Genomic DNA, 19,239 nt, shown 5'->3' on the forward strand with positions numbered 1-19,239 from the left:
CCGACTCTGTGTCTGCTCCAGTCCAAGGGACCAGGCAGGGGCCGAAGCCCTTTGTGATTTCTTAATTTTTTATACTTCCATTTTTTTATGTCCTATATCATTTTATTCAATTCCTTCATCTGTTTGGTTGTGTTTTCTTGTAATTCTTTAAGGGATTTTTGTGTTTCCTCTTTAAGGGCTTCTACCTGTTTACCTGTGTTCTATGTTTCTTTGAGGGAGTTATTTATGTCCTTCTTAAAGTTCTCCATATGAGAAGTGATTTTAAATCAGAATCTTGCTTTTCTGGTGTCGTGGGGTATTCAGGGCTTGCTATGGTGGGAGAACTAGGTTCTGATGATGCCAAGTAACCTTTGTTTCTGTTGCTTATGTTCTTGTGCTTGCCTTTCTCCATCTGGTTATCTCTAGTGCTACCTACAATCACTGTCTCTGACTGGAGCCTTTCTCTCCTTTTATCTTGGTTGTATCAGAACTCCTCAGAGTCCAGATGTCTGTATGATCCTGTTATCCTGAGATCTTGGGTGTAAGAGCTCCTGCGAGTCAGGTTGCTTCTGTGATCCTGAAATCCTGGTGTGACCAAGCTCCTGAGATCCTGTGATCCTATGATCCTATGATCCTATGTCCCTGGGTGTGTTAGAGCTCCTGTGGGTCCAGCCTTCTCTGGGTGTTCTGGGATTGGGTGCAGAGCTGACACCCCTAGGTCAGCTCAGGGCTCCAGCACAGACTGGAAGGAACAGGTGCCACTTGCTGAGAGGGAGTTCCTGGTTCCCGAGTGTCCCAATTCCTCCTTATTTGGGGGGTAGGGGTGTCGTGGCCTCCTTACCTACAATCCTGGGCTTGTTAGAGCTCCTGTTTTTATTTTTTAATATATTTTTTTGAGACAAAGTTCTGTGATATAGACCTTGGCTGGCCTGCAACTCACTATGTAGAAAAGGCTGACCTTGAACTCATACAGATCTGCCTGTGGTTGCCTCCCAAGTGTTGGCATTAAAGGCATGTACTGTGATGACAGCACAGACCAAGATAGTTAAAGCTGTAAATCTAGTATGGGGCAGCATCATGGACTTCATGAGTCAGAGGCAGCCTATTGACAATCACCATGCCAGTGGAGGAAATCTCCACTTTCCTTGATGCTTGCCTAAGGGAATTAGAGCAAGAAGTTGTCTGCTGGAATTTGCTCCTTTCTAGCAAATACTCTTTACTATACTCAGCTGTTTGTTCTGGAGAAGAAGCTCGAACTGTGAACCCTAAATGAACAATCAAGAGTGGGAAGACAAAGAATACAGGTGGCCATTGGAAGACCTGGGAATAGTTTTAATAGGTGGTGTTTGTTTCTTTGTTTGTTTTGGATATGGTGAAAGAAGGGTTGTGGAACAGAAGTGCATGCATGACCTTACTTGCCTTAGCTAGAGAATGATGAACTGGTAAAAAGCCGAGTGACGGTGGAGGAAGGAGACACAGTGCTTTCCTTATAAAACCTTAGATGAAAATCATCCCATTACAGACGTAGGAAGTCTCCTGAGGTAGTGCAACCACCTGCTCTGTCCTCACAGAGAAGGACTGCCAATTTGATCAGTACTTTTCCTTTCTTTCTTTCTTTCTTTCTTTCTTTCTTTCTTTCTTTCTTTCTTCTCTCTCTCTCTCTCTCTCTCTCTCTCTCTCTCTCTCTCTCTCTCTTCTGTGTAAATACCAAAGGCTCTATCATGGTTTTAGTTTTTTTTTACATTTTTGGAAACACAAATCTCACACACAACTTCACTAATTCACAGTGTCATGCCAATTTTTCATTTGTGTCTCTTCTGGTAGGATGGTGCCTGGCTCCTGAAGAAGTTCATGTCTTTCTCTCTTTTTAGATGGGCTATGGCAAAAATGGCCAGAATGCACGGGGTCTCCTCACCAGGCTGTTCAGCCGTGCTTTCATCTTCGCGGATCCAGATGGGTCAAATCGAATGGCATTTGTGAGCGTGGAACTATGTATGATTTCCCAACGACTCAGGTTGGAGGTGAGTGATACAAGGAAGGACTGGAAAGGACTCTGTGGACGCCCTCGACAGGAACTCTGTACTCTTGCTTTCTCATCTAATGAGTATCTCCTACCTTCAAAGTGAGGTGTTGACAGCCGGACAAATAATCATACAGGCAGGTCCCCTTCCTTCCTGCAGTCTTAAGTGTTCCTTTTTAAAGCATGTTTTCAGTTATGCTGACAGCTTGTCATTGTTATGAATGCAAATGCTCTCTGAAAGCTTACTGTGCTCCACTTGTGTTCTCATGTGTTCTCACGTAGTGATTCTTGTCAGCTTGTCAGGCATCTCAGAGCACCAACTGGTCCATGACCTCTTCCTCGAGTTTTCACATAGTCGAGAATGCCTGTAATGAACCAGTTGAGGACTGAAATGCAGCAGAGAGGTGTGACACGGACAAGTGCAGCAATCAGGTGTCAGTTATGCAGGCTTGTCATAAAGTGTCTCTCTCTCTCTCTCTCTCTCTCTCTCTCTCTCTTTCAATTTTCTTTTTTTCCCCTCCCCTTCCCTCTTGCTCTGGCCCTGCTCACTCCAGCCCAAAGGTTCTTTTTTGTTTTTGTTTTGTTTTTTAAATTTATTTATTATATGTAAGTACACTGTCTTCAGACACCCATATGAGTGCATCAGATCTCATTACAGATGGCTGTGAGCCACCATGTGGTTGCTGGGATCTGAACTCATGACATCTGGAAGAGCAGTCAGTGCTCTTAACTGCTCAGCCATCTCACTAGCCCTCTGTGAGTCTTTCTTGTTGAATGCTTTACTGCTGTGCTGTGTGGAGCAGGTAGTGATGACATGGCTTGAAGACACCATTTTATGTTGCCACTCTTGGGACTGTAGTGGAACCCTTCTCTGCCTCTCGTGCAGATAGGCAGAGGCTGGAATTAATTATTTTCATCTGTCCTATTCCAACAACTAATCCCTGAGCTGGCTCTGCTGTTTTCCCCAGATAAACTAGCCGAATCCTAGAGAAGGGGAGTCACCTTCTAAAATTCAGACAGTTATTAGCAAATAGTAGAGCTGGGTTATGAAAAAACTGCATTCTTAAAAGAGGCTTTAGCTCCATCCCATTTACTTGAGACAGTGTCTCATGTAGCCAGTGCTGGTCACAAACTCACTGGCATATGCTTGGATAACTTTGAACTTACAGTTTTTCTGCCTCTACATCCTGAGAACCAGGCTACTTGTGGTTTATGCGGTGCTGATGATTGAACGCAGGGATTTCTGTATACCATACAAGTGCTCTACTAGCTATGGTACATCCAACTAAGAAAGACTTCATTCTTTTAGTTGGAAAATTGCCTCTATTGCTTCCTTTATGGTATTTTACCAGTGTTTGCAGAGGACACAACTAAAGGAGTCACAGTCCATGTCCTCTATACAGTCGAGTCAAGTCTTAGGGGAAAGATTGTAACGGAAGTGTACAGGTTGCTGTCAATCACTGGATCACAGTTCTACAGTAGTGATCTAGTTCCATATGGTATTTTCTCCACAATAAAGTAGCCTAAAACAGCAATATTCACCATCTTACTTACTCTGGAGCTGAAATTCAGGACTAGCTTAGCTGCATGGTTCTGGCTTGTGTTCTCTTACAATTATAAGGATGGCAAAGAACAGACGTGAAGGCTTAACTCTAGCTGCAAGATCCACATGCAAGATGACTCACTAATGTGCTTGTTGGCAGGAAGCTTCAGGCTTCTGCTCAGTTGTCCCGAATTCTTGCAGGGTGGATGACAGTGGTTTTCTAACTCATTTTCAGCAGTTGTACACAATTACTCTGTTCTGTTCATTAAGCAAGTCTATACATATTTAAAGTTAGGCAAGTTAAACTTTAGCACTATGTTTTGTTTTGGGACCAAGTCTCAGTATGACGCTTAAGGCTATTTACTGAGGTAGGATGGGCATATGTAGTCTTTTAAGATTATCACAAGAAGACAAAGAAATGTAGAAAATGAAAATCAGGAAAGCATTTTCATAGTAGAAATCATACTTCACTGTGCAGAATTCCAAATGATTATAGTGGAGAGGGAGTGTGTTGGTTAGTTTTTTTGTCAGCTTCATGCAAACTTGAGTCATCTAGAGAGAGGGGACCTCAATTTAGAAAATACCTTTATCTGAGTGGTCTCTAAGTGTGTTGGGTCATTTTCTAGACTAATGATTAATGTTGGAAGAAGCTAGCCTACTATGGGCAGCATTCCTGGGTAGATGGTCCTGGATTATGTAAGAAATCCAGCCAAGTAAGCTATGGGGGAGGGGAGGTACAAGCCAGTAATCAGTAGTCCCCTATGCCTCTTGCTTAAGTTTGCATGAAGCTGACAAAAAACTAACCAACACACCCCCTCTCCACTATAAACATTTGGAATTCTGCACAGTGAAGTATGATTTCTACTATGAAAATGCTTTCCTGATTTTCATTTTCTACATTTTCTTCAGGTACCTGCCTTGAATTCTTCCTCTAACTTCCCTTCATAATATAGTGCAACTTAAACTAAAATAAACTCTTTCCTCCACAAGTTGCTTTTAGTCGTGGTGTTTTATTCCAGCAATAGATGACAAACTAGAATAGGAAGAGACCAAAGTAAGGGGCAGAATAAACACAGAGGGCTGGAAGGGAGGGATATAGAGGAAAGCCAGCAGGACATACAGAGTCGTGTATATAGAGATGGTACAATGGTCACAACCATAGAGACCCTCGGATGCTAAATGGATTTCAATTATGTGGGAAATGTGGAATCTTGGACAATGTTTGAGTGAAGTATCATAAAGAGAGTTTTATGGAGGATGTTTAATTAGGCGGTGAGGCTTCATTTAGATTAGAATTATGTGCAACTAGAAGGAAAGTCACAAATTAGTAGGTTCTTTAACGTGGAGACTCAATTGGTAAGGGTCTGGATAAGAGGACATTAGTCATACTAGGTATGTGAAACAGAAAAATGTGTAATATTATGAAGTTGTAAGAGGTGTAGGAAGGCTAAAAGGATAGTTAGAGTTTGGGAGGGGTTGCTAAACTCTTCCTGTCAATTTCCTGTATGTCACATGAGACTTGTCTGAATCTAATGGGATGACAGCAAAACTACAAGATGGTAAGATATTAAGATGATTTGGGAATAAATGGGATAAACACTAGTATTCATGGTGAGCCAGGTGCTGTTCAGAATAACCCATAGGTGTTAACAACCTTTGAACTCTCTGAAGGAGATGTTACTATATTGGGACCAGAAAGAGAGAGAAATCAAGTTACCGAGAATAAAGTAACTTAGCCAAAGGGGTGTGGTGAGGGATTCTCAGAGCTAGGATCCAAACTTAAGCATCCTGGTGCCATATGCTGTGCTCATTACCACTGCACCACATTGCTTTTCTGAGCAATCAAAGATGGTTGGTAATGGCAGAGTCATGAGCAAAATGACAGACACTAGAGATAGAATCCGAAGTATCGAGAGGTTGATGGGTCAGAATCTAGATGCCCTTAGGTGGCCTTGATTTAACCACCTTTTGCTGTCTTTACCCCACTTGCACTCCGAGGCCCAAGAGGAAGGCCTTTCTACCACCCCACTTAGTTCTCACAAGTCAGTCCAAGGAAACGTAGAAGAAAAATGAAAACAGCTAAGCACATGCAGTAAGTGTATTTATGAATGTGGTTTTTAGGTCAGATCTCCATCTCTGCTCTAAGATTGATGATATTCCCAGTGCTGAATGGAGATAGGGATAATCTGTAAGCTGTGAGGTGGGACAGGAAAACAGACTGTCTTTCACGCTCTTCTGATCCTGTTCCCAAGAGTGTTCCAGCAGAATGGAACCAAAAGAGGAGACGGAGAAGTGAGCAGTAGACAAGAACTCTAGCCACTTTGCTCTGGGCGGACACAGCCTTCGTTCTTGAAGTGGAACAGGATTGTTTATAACAGCTATTTGCAGGCTTGTGATATAGGGTCAGTGCTTAATCTCTTTTCCCTTAAATCTCTGTCAGAGGCAGTGGGTTAAGATATATGTGAGCTGTTTATTATTCTAAAATCATAGTATTTGTCTTAAAAGCTCACCTCTTGACTCAGCATAAAGAAATGTACCAATGTCTAAAATTCTAAGTTAGCATTTATTAAGGAAGTGCAGAGTGTTAGACTTGACTCTGTCTTCTCCCACCTCCCTGTTCTAGAGGAGAACTCTTGAGAACTGTGGCCTTTGACTTTACTTCAGCTCAATGGTGCTCAGTCATCGATCATCTTTCGTTTTGATAGATTTTTCTTCTCAGTAAGCATGGTAGTTACTATCTAGAGGAATGTATGGGAGGGACGAGGCCTTGGGACTAGAGTTAAAGTTAAACAAGAGACACAGAATCTTGCTTGGGTGGAGTTGAGGGCTGTTTGGTCAGAGGGATGCTAGTTATAACCTGCCATTCTCTTTCCACAGTATTGTTTATGTGAATATGACGTATTAGTTAGGGTTCTGTAGAGGAACAGGACAGAAAGCATGAAAAATAGAAAAACATGTGTTTTATTAAATCACCTTCTGGTGAGATAGCAACAACAGTTTGTCTACAGCCGAGAGGCTGAGGACCTGGTAATCACTGGGTCCTGGAAGTGTGAGCTTCAGCAGCAGGAGTGGGCAGACCCACAATGACTGCCTCAAACTAGAGAGAACAAGAACGTGGTATCATTTCTTGGTGTCTAAGCAGTCCTATTCTGTTACTGAGGTTCTGTTGTATTCTAGGAGAACTGCTAGCTCTTAGTCAATGACAGAAGCTTGGAAACCCAGTTCTATCATCAACAGAGGAATCCTCAGTTAAGGCTCCCTACTCAGTAAATTCTCCTTCTTCTCCTTCTTCTCCTCCTCCTCCTCCTCCTTCTCCTCCTCCTACTCTTCCTCCTCCTTCTTCTCCCTCTCTTCCTTTAGATTTATTTCTTTTATTTTTTATATTATTTTATGTGAGTGAATATTCGCCTACATTTATGTATATATACCATATGTGCACAATACCTGCAGAGGTCCAAGAGGGCATAAGCTTTCCTGGAACTGAACCAGGCTCCTCTGCAAGAGCATTAAGTGCTCTTAGCCACTGAGCCATCACTCTAGCTGACTGGGAGGTAATTATAATTTGTAGAAAATGGGCATTAAAAATAGCCATCACACATGGTAACCCTAGGGCATAGATAGGTTAATGAGGTGAAATATTTTACATCGTCTTCTTTTTTGTCTTACTGACCACAATATTGGAGGAAGGCTGATAGAGCTCATTAAAGAAGAAAAGGGTAAATTGATATCTTTGCATGTTAAATACAGATCACATAAGCTGTTAGACCAGTGGCATGCTGAAACTGGACTGCACTAGCTCAGGAGAGGTACTGGTAGTGGTTGCTTTGTGATTGACACTTTTGGGGATCATTTTAATGAAATGCCACATAGAAGCAACAATAGCAGCAAATGGATCATAATTAGCTACTCAGCGACATTTACATTTTTCAGTATTTTCATGATGTGTTGTGTATATGTGTATGTGTTCGTTGATTGCCTAAAGTAATGAACATTTACTAAAGATCCTTTATCTATTGCTGAACAATGAAATTAAAAATCCTAGTGGCTCAAAGCAGTACCGATCTGGTATGATGATGGCGTGCTTTGTTTTGTTTGTTTTTAAGTCCTGAATGGCATGGCCCTTCACTCATATGCCTACCATATTACACCTGATAGGATGGTTCTCTCCTCTATGAGTTCTCCACTGGATTTTTGGGGTGACCTCACACATAGTAGGTGGTTTCTTATAGACCAAGTTAGAGAACAGAGGAATCTTCATCTTGCAAAGCAAGGTTTTGCAGTCTGTCCATTGTGTCTGGGATGCTTTTCCTACAGACAACAGAAGCAGCTTCTCTTTTTTCATTTAAACATCTGCCAAACAGAGCCCCTCTTCAGGAAGACCTCTACTCACTACTATCCCCCACCATTTTCCTTACCCTGCCATGTTTTCCTGCATAGAATTCAGCTCTAGGTGGTATACCAGTGCAAAATTATTTTTGTCTTTCTCTTTTATTATAATCAAACACCTTGGAGGGTCAGACCTACTATATTTCAATCTGTAAGAAACAGTAGCTTTCAAAAGAGGAATACATAAGAGCTCTGGCTAGAGAGACTTGGGCCTAGAGTTTGGCCTCCACTGCTCTTTAGATTAGTAGAAAAATCAACTGTTGTGTGTTAGTGTTGTCAGCTAAAAACAGGGTTAATAATAACTACTCTTGGGGTTATGAATATTTAAAATAACATAAGGCACATAAAATACCTAGCCATGTCCGTGCTTGCATGTAGCAAGCAAGGCCCTACAGAATGATAGCATCTGCTGTCGTCATTATTATACTTGTTACTATGATGAGCAGCTTGGAAGGAGGGGCCAGCTGAAAGGGAAGTGGGCGGGACAGACCGGTGCTTGAGCTCTTCAGAAGCCCCCTTCCAGCTCAGATGCTATAGGATTCTTCTTAGTTCTATGTTTTGTTTTCCTTCAAGGTCCTGAAGAGACTACAGAGTAAATATGGCTCTCTGTATCGAAGAGACAATGTTATCCTGAGTGCCATTCATACACACTCTGGCCCAGCAGGGTTTTTCCAATATACGCTCTATATCCTTGCCAGTGAGGGGTTCAGCAATCGGACCTTCCAGTACTTAGTCTCTGGGATTGTGAAGGTAGGTGAAGAGCACCTTAGCAGCCACGGTTTACTGTTCTCATGATGTTTCGGTTTCTCTTGCCTTTCTTCTTCTTTCCCAGTTACCAGAAGCCTGTCTGTCTCTTTTCAGCTCAGACACCATTCCGCCAGGAAATGGTGGGTGTGAAGGTGGAAGGATGCTACAATGTCCTCCCTCAAAAGGAGAGAGAACAGTTCAGGGACTGAGCGATGGCAGGGCTTTGATAGGGAGGGAAAAGAGGTGCTATAGGGACAAGGAACCATAGGGCAGGAAGGCCATGTGCTAAGTTAGGCCTTCGTCGTCCAGGCTGTGAACCTCTGTTTTCTCCTTGAGGATAGAGCACCTGCAGCAGATTGTCACCTCCCATGGTTAGTTGCAAATACATGACTTTTCTGTAAGTTAAACAGCATAGTAATTTTTGTGATTTGGATTAGTACACAGGTGACAAAGGCAGACTTTTCTTTGTAACATTTTTATACTGTGTTTAGTAATGTGTTAAAGGTTTGTGAAATAAATGTCTTGGGCTGTAAGGAATAGCAATTATATAAGAACTCAGCAGATTAGGAAATAGACATTACATATCTTAGTAAGAGTTTAGTATAGTTGAATATTTTTAAACTTTTGTTTTAGAATGTGTAAGTTAACATGTATTTAACTGTGATAAAAAATATCCCCTTCCCTGTGGCTCTCAGTTAAAAATGTTTGAAAATAGAGAGGATGATGAGGTTGGCTACTTGTGTGGCATATGAAAATAAATTTTATCCACAGTGGTAGGAATCAAGTGTCCCATTTGGGCCACCTAAAAGGTCAAATTGTTCATGACCCAGCTGGCCATAGAGCCCAAGACATGGAACTCTTTTGGGTGTGGTTTATAAGCATGAAGCATCCTTGTTCACAGCACTTCAGCTATGAAGACCATTTCCACTTACCTCCAGAATGACACTGGTCCTGTGATTCTCCAGCTATTACTCTATAGTCAGGGCACATTAGAAACAACGGCTGTTGACAGAGCCCTCTTCTGTTTGAATTGTTCATCATCTCCACAAAGATGCATAAGCGTCCAACTCTTTTATTTTTTTAACTTCAGAGCATTGATATAGCTCATGAAAATCTTAAACCAGGCAAAATCCTTATCAACAAAGGAAATGTTGCTAATGCACAGATCAACCGAAGCCCCTCCTCTTATCTTCAGAATCCACAGTCGGAGAGAGCAAGGTAAGCCAGAACCCTCAAGATACTGTCACTGTATCTTTATGTAACAGCAGCAAAAGGCTAAGTTCAGAGTTGGTAAGTTGTTGGGTGTAGTGGGATCTCAGAAGGGTACTAAAGAAAACAACCTTAACATGTTTATCTCCGGTAAGAAGAAACCAGAAATGAACGTAGACACAGAAATCAATTCTTTTCACCGTCACTGCACACTGTTGTCTGTGGGAAACCACATGGAGGTTTGAACGACTGTGGATGCTCCTGAGATCTTTTCTTTTCTACTGTGTAGCTTTCAGGAGTTCTCATCTCAATCTGTTAGATCTTAGTTGCTTTCTCTGTGAAGTGGAGATGTTAACAGGCAAAGCATACCGCTGAATGAGCAGGGTTTACTCTATCTCATCTGTTGTCTGGAAACATCATCATAGTCTCTCTGAGTTGAGCAAGGAAGGATGAGATAGATTCTGGGAGGAAGAGCCAGATATAGCAACAATCATAACTGAACGGAACAGCCAGTGGGCATGAGGGCTTTGTGTTTTTTAAAGTGATGAGCCAGGCTTGTGAATGATGAGAAGACGTAGGTGAGCACTGTGACAGCTAACAAGGTCCTTAGAGCTTACAGCTCTAACTCTCCCACTTGACAGCTTACATTTGCATACTTTCCAAAGCTACTTAGTTGTAGGAGTTAGAATCTCATCCCCCTTGTAAAGACAGGGAGTTCTGAAGCCTCAGGTCTTGACCAACTGTGCTTTACATTCTCTGAGTCCTTCTGAAGAGATTCTATTGAAAGCTGATGTGAGTGGACATTTCAAATGCAAATCCTGTTTGCAAGAGACCTATTCATGTTATATTGTGACATATATATGATATACAAATGAATTTTAGCTTCAGTTAGCTGATCTAGTGCCCCTATCACTGATCATAATTGTAATCTGAGGAATGAGGTATTGGCTGCAGTGTAGGGCTTCTCTTTACTATGGGGTTCACTAAGAGGCATCAATATTTCTTTAGTCTTAGTATTTATGTGTGTGTGCACGCAAGCACATCTGTACATGCTCACATGAATGCGTGTGTGTATGTGTGTTTGAGAGTACTCATGCCATAGCACATATGTGGCAGTCAGAGGACAACTTCTGGGAGCTGGCTCTCCCCTTTCACTTTACGTGAGTTCTAGAGATGAAACTCAGGTCATGGGGCTTGCCTAGCTAGTGCCTTTATCCTCTGAGCCATCTCACCTACCCTTGTTTTGTTTGTTTTTGTGTCTGCTTCTGTTGTTTGTAGTAGGTTAGAGTCAGTCTCTACTATAAACTGACCGAGTTTCTTCATTTTGCTGACAGGTATTCTTCAAACACAGACAAGGAAATGTTGATCTTGAAACTGGTGGATTTGAATGGAGAAGACTTGGGCCTTATCAGGTATCCCAGTCTTTTCTTTTTCTGTCCCTCATTCCTTTCCTTCCTTCCTTCCTTCCTTCCCCTATTTTAATGTCTTTTCATAATTCTAGGAAGAGAAAAAAGAGACTAGATGTGTGACAGCAAATACTAAGAATTAGTTGTGTGGTTAGAAGTCCAGCCTTGGCATCAGACACAACTGGATCCCACCACGAGAACTTGGACACGATTCTTAGCTCTAAGGGCCGAGCAGTTCACATGTAAATTAATTCATATAAGGAGGGCTCAAGTGAGGGATTTTAGAGGTAATCTCAGGCTATGTACATCTGGCACATAATTGAAAGAATCCAGTAAAGTTGTTTTGTTTTGATTTCATCGTGCTAGAGACAGAGCCTAAAGTCTTATGCACATTAGGCCAGTACTCTACCACTAAGCTGCATCCCTAGCCTTTAACATTTTGAGTCAGGATCTTATTATATTGTTCAGTCTGGCTTGAACTTGCTGTGTAGCCCAGCTTGGCCATGAATTAGCTATTGCCTTGCCTCAGCCCTACTTAGTACTGCTGTGTGCTACCACAGCTAGCAAGACAGTGAAATGATATTGCTTGTCACTTTATCAAGATGTAGTATGTGATTTTCTCTGATGTGTTTCCTAAGGATAATATTTAATGCAGAACAATGCTGACTAGGTATAGAAGCTGAGCTGGCATCACCCAGGGATGGAGAAGAAGCAAAACTCTGTCTTAGTACAGATTTTGACCCAATTATCTGATAGGGACATCATGAATGAAGGTACAGACTTGGTTTTCTTTAAAGAGAAGGCATTTGTCTTTGTATGCCATTTTTCTCACTAAGAATGAACTAATCCAGCAATTGTGTAGATGGCTAGCATTGGTATAGACATCTTGACCTTTGGACTTAAAAGTGATGCAAAATGCCCTCAGATAGTTTCTGGGAATGCTTGGTGCTACATTCACATGTCTTGGGTTCCCTGTGGACTCTCATCTTCTCAGCTATGTGACTATGAGGATCAATTATGGGACTGTCTTATCCTATACATAATTTGGGGATAAATTGAGTAGATTCAGTTTATTCAATGGAAGATAAACTAGATAAATAACCATAAGACAAATGGGATGATCAACAGAATTGTCATGTTCATTAATTACTAATGAATGAATTCATGAACTATGTTAATTAATAGTGTAAGGCATTGGGAAATATGGTACCAACTTATTTCAAGACCATTCCTTGGCTGGACTTGGTAGAAGTCAAGCATTTCTCAATAAGGCTTGAAAACTGTGAGTTGGGCTAGACTGTGTGACCAGGATAAGGTGTGGAAGGAAGTAGGCCTCAAGTTCTAGTTTGTAGAGCACATTAGAATGAACTATTACTAGGAGAGGATTAGCACAAGAACATACATCTTTAATTAGTTTTACAGAGTAACCCACAATTGGTGGGCAAGAGGCCTTGACCTGACTCTTTCTATTTATCTGTAGGCTGAATGATTAAAATCATCTACAATTCCCTTGTACTAGTTTCGAATCATTTGACAATGGCATCAGGCAATTAAAACAGTCAGCTTTGGGACCAAGATGCTCTGTGCTGCTTGCGCATCACTGTGTGGCAGATTGGGATGTCTCAGGGTTAACTGTCAAGATTATTAGCAGAGCTTCTCCATGTGCTATGCCTGACATCCTGCAGTAACTTGCCATTCTTTTGGCTGTTCCTAACATGTTCTCCTTGATGCAACTGTTCTGGCCTCTTGCCACATAGTGATAACGATTTTTTGAATACATTAAACATGATCCATGAAGTAAGTCTGAACCATGGAACTGGAGAGATGGATCAGTCGTCAAGAGCCCTTGCTGCTCTTCCAGAGATTCTAAGTTCTGTTCCCAGTACCCGTGTCAGGTGGCTCTTCACCCTGTGTACTGAATGTAGCTCTAGCTATGGGGAATCTGGTACCCTCTTCTCCCTCTTCTGGCTTAGGTAGACGCTCACTTGTACCTGGCATATGCACACACAAATATACACAAACACATTGAAGACAAAATGTCTGAGCTGCTAAATAACTTAGCCATCATGTGTTGGTCCTTGATGCAGAATTCCAAAGTGGGAGGAGTTTGGAAATAAAAAAAATGGAAATGGACTAGACTCGTGTGACCTTCAGCTGGGGAACAGAGATGAAGTGATTTGCCCCATGTCATAGCCAAAACCATCCTCTCATAATTCCTTTCTTCCTACTTTCTTTAGTCAGTGAGTTTGTACTAGGCACCTATAAATGAGAAAGGAACGGTTCATTCTTTGGGCTTAAAAATAGAAACCAAATATCATAGAATTTATCACCTGTGTTTGGATTCCTTGAATCAGTCCCTTGGAGTCACTCTTGGAGACCCCGTCCCCAAATTGTGGACATCCTGTCTTTTCTCTGCACAGTGCTAATTTTACTCTCTTATCAATGTCTGTGGAACATATATTTTGTGGGCTATGCAATGAGCCAAATAGAAATAGCTGCTCTTCAAAGAGGACATGTAGCCCACTGATGGGAGCAGAAGGCATCTAGTTAGCATAAGAGATACATAAAATAATTGGACTAAATGCTAGAAATTACATAAAGTATAAGAGGAAATGAATGGAACTAGAGTCTGAAGACTATTAACTGACAAGGTGGGGATCACAGGACCATTTGGGTGCGTGGAGAAGCATAGGATGTTCCAGTTGAACAACTGATAGGTTATCAGGGTGTCTAGAGAGCAGAGGACAAAGGGGCAGGCTGTATGAAACACTCACAGATTAGATACAAAGTAATGATTTTTATCTTGCCCAGGGTGGTGGCGCCTGCTTCCCATCCAGCACTCTGGAAGCAGTCCAGAGGTTTCATCCAGTCTGGTCTACATGTTGAGACTTTTTTTTTCTAAAACCAAACTAAAAACAAAACAAAACAAAACAAAACAAAAATAGCAACAAAACCAGGAGAAATTCCGAGTTGAACCAGGAGAATAGAAAATCCTTAACGTATTTTAATCTGAGGTCAGGAGTGGGGACTGTTGAGTTAGGAAGAGTGGAGACTTGAGCAACAGAACAAAGTTGTGTGAGTCAAATTGGTCCACAAGCCCCATAAATATCATTAACTGTCTGCCTTCATTGCTCTGGCTGATCCATGTCAGTAATATTTCTATCCTTCTCTACACCCCTCACCCTCCGTCCCACCAAGCAAAAGCACTACATGATCTTACTCCAGACATAGAGAACATGTTCTGGGCGTTCTGAATCACGACTTGAAATACAAGCTGTGCAGCATACATAAGTTATCCTTGGCAGACTCTGGAAGTCGTATCTGCCGTTCAGTGCAAGAAACATGGCTGATATCAGGGCATGTGAGTGAAGGAAGAAAAACCTTGTTCGTTCTTTCTTTCAAACAAAGCAAAATAACCTTTCAAGGGCAGATAACCTGAGTGCCAGTTCTGCAGAGTGAAAGAGCCAACTCTGTGGCCCCATGTAGTGGCCACCCTTTTGAACAGTCTGGGCATGGCAGCTGGGAAACTTTGGGCTTCTTCCCCCAGACACAGCACAACTGATAGGTTTGGTCTTGCCTTCCTTCCCTTTGCAGCAGCAGGGTGAACTCTTTCTCTCCCTGTACCTCTCCTCCCCTGTGCCCCCTCCCTCCCTCCCCCTTTCCCTCTCCTTACCTTTCCTAGTCCCCACCTTCCTCCCTTTGCTAGCCCCATTTACTTTCCTATTTCCCCACCCTTTTCTCCTTCCCTCCCTGGGAGTGGTTGTTACCTTGCCTTCTAGTTTATATTTTGCAAACTCTTTAATTCTTATAAAAGGGGCCCTGTAAGCTGCCCTTTGAAGGAACATTTTAAAAGCAACAAGAGTACTGATGTGTGAAAACTCTTGCAATAATTTGTGTAGGAACCTCCCAAAGTCCAATGTGTGGAAATGCACAAATGATGTGGTCTTATAGGTATATAAACACACACATACACACATATGTACATACACACATATATATTTATACATATGTCATATATATACATGTACATACACACACATATATATACACATACATATGTACATATTATCATATATATGTGTGTGTGTGTGTGTGTGTGTGTGAGAGAGAGAGAGAGAGAGAGAGAGATTATTATAGGACATGCTTGTGTGACTCTTGACCAAAGTCACAGTCCCTGGTTATTCTCAGTAGTTTCGTTTTTTCTATCCTCTCGTCTACTTTCCCTTCAGTTCACGTGACATCACTCAAATAGCAAATGTTAAAATTTCAGTGGCAGCTTTTCAAGAAACTATTTTTGAAGTATTCCAACAGGGTCCCATGTGTAGCCCAGTCCTCAAAGGTCTGGTCTTCTTGGCTCAGGCTTCCCAGTGCTAGGACTGGAGGCAATTGCCATGCCCAGTTAAGTCTACTCACTGATTTTTATTTTGTCCTCCCCACCCCCATTTCACCCCATCCTTCTCTTCCCTACCAGCGCTAGCCCTGCTTTTTTTTGGAAGCTCTCATCTTTGTCTCTGTGAGTCTTTCCTGTCCTGCTCCTTTCTGAGTAGCTCTGAAAGCCAGCACTGGCTCTCTGCCCCGTTCTTCCTTCTGTGCCTCGTTCTTCTCCAGTGAAGTCAAGGTGACTGTTTGCCTGCTGCTGGGTCTGCGATATCTTCTTGGAATGGGAAGGCGCTTGATAAGGACCTTCAGATGCCGGAGTAATGACCCTTGACTGATAGCAGACTGTGTTCCAGCTTCAGAAATCAAAACCATAAAAACCAGATGACAGAAGACCTTGAGCTTATCTAATTGTTGAGTTTCCAGAAAGTTCCTAACCAGAAGAAATCTGTGGGTTGTTCCCCCCGCCCCCACACACAAATTTTGCTTTTCAGTATGTAAATAAAATGTTTTCACCCTAAGAGACAGGAAAATTTAGAAAATCAGGCAGGAATTTTTTTTTTAAAGAGTTTTTTTTTAAAGATTTATTTATATGTAAGTACACTGTAGCTGTCTTCAGATACCCATATGAGGGCATCAGATCTCATTGTAGATGGTTGTGAGCCACCATGTGGTTGCTGGGATTTGAACTCATGACCTCTAGAAGAGCAGTCAGTGCTCTTAACCGCTGAGCCATCTCTCCAGCCCCAGGAATTTTTTTTTTTTTAAATCACACGATTATCTTATGGTAAGCCCACTGTGGTAAGAGTTAATCTTCCCATACAAAAACAATTTAAAAAATTAAAATGAGTGTGGACAAAAAGACATGTGATAAGGGTGGGTGCTTACCTGATTTCACTCAGCAAGCACTAAAACTTTCAAATACCATGAAAAATATAGACAATGTTCATTCTCACACTGAGATGGTTGACCAGAGCTTGGTGCTTGCCCAAGCACTTGGTGCTTGCCAGTTTTGTGGTGACCATCTTCGTATCTTACATAATTTTTGTTTCGAAGTCTGTGCAGTTTTATTAAATATAATCAATTCAGCAGGGCAGAGATCTCAATGTGTTTTTGAAAAATCCTTTTTTCAGGCTTCCTTTTATCCTTTGCTTGAGGGTGCTGCTTCTAAACATCCATCTTTGCTGTGAACTTGACCACTCCAGCTTCCCAGAGGTAGGGTCAGTCTAGTCTCAGGAATTGACCATTCTGTAGCCAGACTTCCATCTGCCTCCTACTATGTGTGATTTGTTCTTGTTTTCAGTGCTTTACTCCTGTCTCTTCTCTCACTTTTTAAACTGGGGGCGATTTAAAAGCTGCCTTTACGTGGCAGATTGTAGTTCTCAGTGATGCCACTCAGGGTGACAGTATCTCTTGTCTCACAAGAACTTGCCATCCCCCCCACCCCTTAACAACCAGGATGTACTTCTCTTGCCCTGGTCTTGTGATTTTAGTAGTGACATTCTCCCAGTGTTGGCCACAGTGTCTTGTTATTTAAAAGACTTTCTTGCACATGTAGTTTTCAAATTGTGAACCCTAAAGGAAAAAATTAAATTAAAAAAAATCATCTGTTAATCTCGAGGATCAGAGATAACTTTTGTGAACATTTTGTGGCATAGTCATTTAAACTTTTGCTAATTTGTTAATTTATAGAGTGGGATTTTATTATATATAAAGTTTTACTTATTTTTATTAAGCCATAACTTATGGATGTATTTTAGCACTAGTGTTTTTATATAAACAGTTAAAATTTTTCATAATATTCACATGTTATATATATACATAAAATATTCATAAGAGAATATATTCTATTATATTTTGCAATTTAAATGTAAGCATCATATTATGTGGAAATATACTTGTCTAATCATTGTGTTAACAGTTTTTCAACTAATCTGCATTTGCCAAAGATTTCCTTCAGCTCTTTCCTTGAAGTTGGAACCCAAGGGAAGACTTGAAGTTGGAATTCCAAGGGAATACTTAACTTTAAAGCTGTAATCATACATTGCTGAAGAGCACTCTGCAGAGGTTCCTTTCCTTCTGTTCCTGCTGTAAATGCAGCAGTGTTGCCTCTCTGACTCTTGCTAGTCCAGGGACATCATTCATCACGATTGCTGCCAAGAAATAGACTCAGGAAAGTTGAAGCACTGTTGTTTTCCTTTGAATTTCTTCAGTTCCTAGTTGGGCTGAATTTCCACAGAACACCATTGTAGACAGCTTCCTAGTTTTCTTCTGTGGATTTCTTGGTCATACCATAAGGATAGAATGCACCAGCAAAGTGTTTCCCTAATATCATCCATACAAAGGCATGTTTTGGGAAGGATATTTGAGGATGAAGAAAAGGGATAGTTAAGAGTGTCAGTCTCTCCTCAGATGCAGGAATGGTGAAGGACTCTGATGATACTGTCCATCATAAACCCAGAGAACCCCCTTTGACTGCAGCTCAGTGTCTTTCCCCTATCTGAGCACTTTAGAAGAGATGGGTTCCATTTGGGTACAATTATGGTCCAAATAGTGTTCCCAGTATAATTCACTGAGACATCTTTTCTTATCTTACCCCCCAAATTTTCCAATGGGGTGAGGTAAGAATTGTAAGGGAGGTGACACAGGTGCCTTCATTAAAATAATTTATGTCAAATACCACAACAGGCAGAGCATGAAACTCCAGTAGCCTAACACAGTGACAATTTATGGAAATCTAATGAGGATTGATTGGTCCTTCTGCAAGCATATCATTAGTCAGAAACGTTCACATGCCCCACCCTTCAAGTTGGCTTGGGAGATGAATATGCTTATGGGTATTTATTGAGCATTCAATCTCTGCCACTAGAGGGCAGAGTTTCCTCAGGTAATCATTTCATGTTCCCTCTGTTTAACATACATGGGCAGCATGTGTGATTCATCCACCGCTTATTTTAACATTACATTCATATTATCAGTCCCACAAATATCTGTGCTCACAGACTTTTATGTTTTCTTCATGATCATCATTACCAGAATATCAGTAACAGTACCATCAGAGGTAGATATTATCTCAAGCACTTATGATTTTTGTCACAGACATTAAATGCTGTGGTTCAAATTAGTGAAAGCCACCTGTGTCTCACTCCGGAGTTGGGATCTTAGCCACTATAATATATACTCTGTGTACTACTTTCTCTTGGAGGCTAATCGTGGATAGAGGGGCTTCAAATAACGTACGTTTGTTCTCTAATGCATCAAGAGACCAGAAGTCCCAAATCAAGCCATTCAGGGGGTTAGTTCCTTCCTTTGAGGGAGAATCTGTGCCAGGCTGTTAGCTTTTACTGGTGGCCATCAATCCTTGGCTTCCTCTCCTCATGGACACAGTACTCCAGGCTGCCGATCATCCTCACCTCATATTTCACTTCGGCTTTGGATATTGCTTTTTGTTGTTTGTTCTGGTTTTTTTTTTTCCTCTCTTGTTTAAGTATGTCAGCCATCAGATTTAGGGCCCATGCTCAGCAGGGCCCATGCTCAGCATATGTGGTCTTATTCAAGCTTTACTTTGGTTA

At 41.5% G+C, this 19,239-nt stretch overlaps 1 protein-coding gene across 6 annotated transcripts in view; it reads left to right on the plus strand.

Moving 5' to 3' along the window:
* Nucleotides 1-19,239, plus strand: part of Asah2 (N-acylsphingosine amidohydrolase 2) — a 118,043-nt gene that overhangs the window by 56,777 nt on the left and 42,027 nt on the right. For 5 of the 6 annotated variants that reach the window (XM_028764081.1, XM_028764080.1, XM_028764082.1 and 2 more), the window contains 4 exons: nt 1,851-2,000; nt 8,502-8,678; nt 9,766-9,893; nt 11,219-11,296. In XM_028764081.1, the coding sequence (XP_028619914.1) occupies nt 1,851-2,000; nt 8,502-8,678; nt 9,766-9,893; nt 11,219-11,296 (533 nt within the window). Of the gene's footprint in view, nt 1-1,450; nt 1,521-1,850; nt 2,001-8,501; nt 8,679-9,765; nt 9,894-11,218; nt 11,297-19,239 lie in introns of those variants that run through there. The other variant, XM_028764085.1, reaches the window with a different exon arrangement.

Source organism: Grammomys surdaster, unplaced genomic scaffold, assembly GCF_004785775.1.
Source record: "Grammomys surdaster isolate TR1022 unplaced genomic scaffold, NIH_TR_1.0 141, whole genome shotgun sequence".
NCBI classification, from domain to species: Eukaryota; Metazoa; Chordata; class Mammalia; order Rodentia; family Muridae; genus Grammomys; species Grammomys surdaster.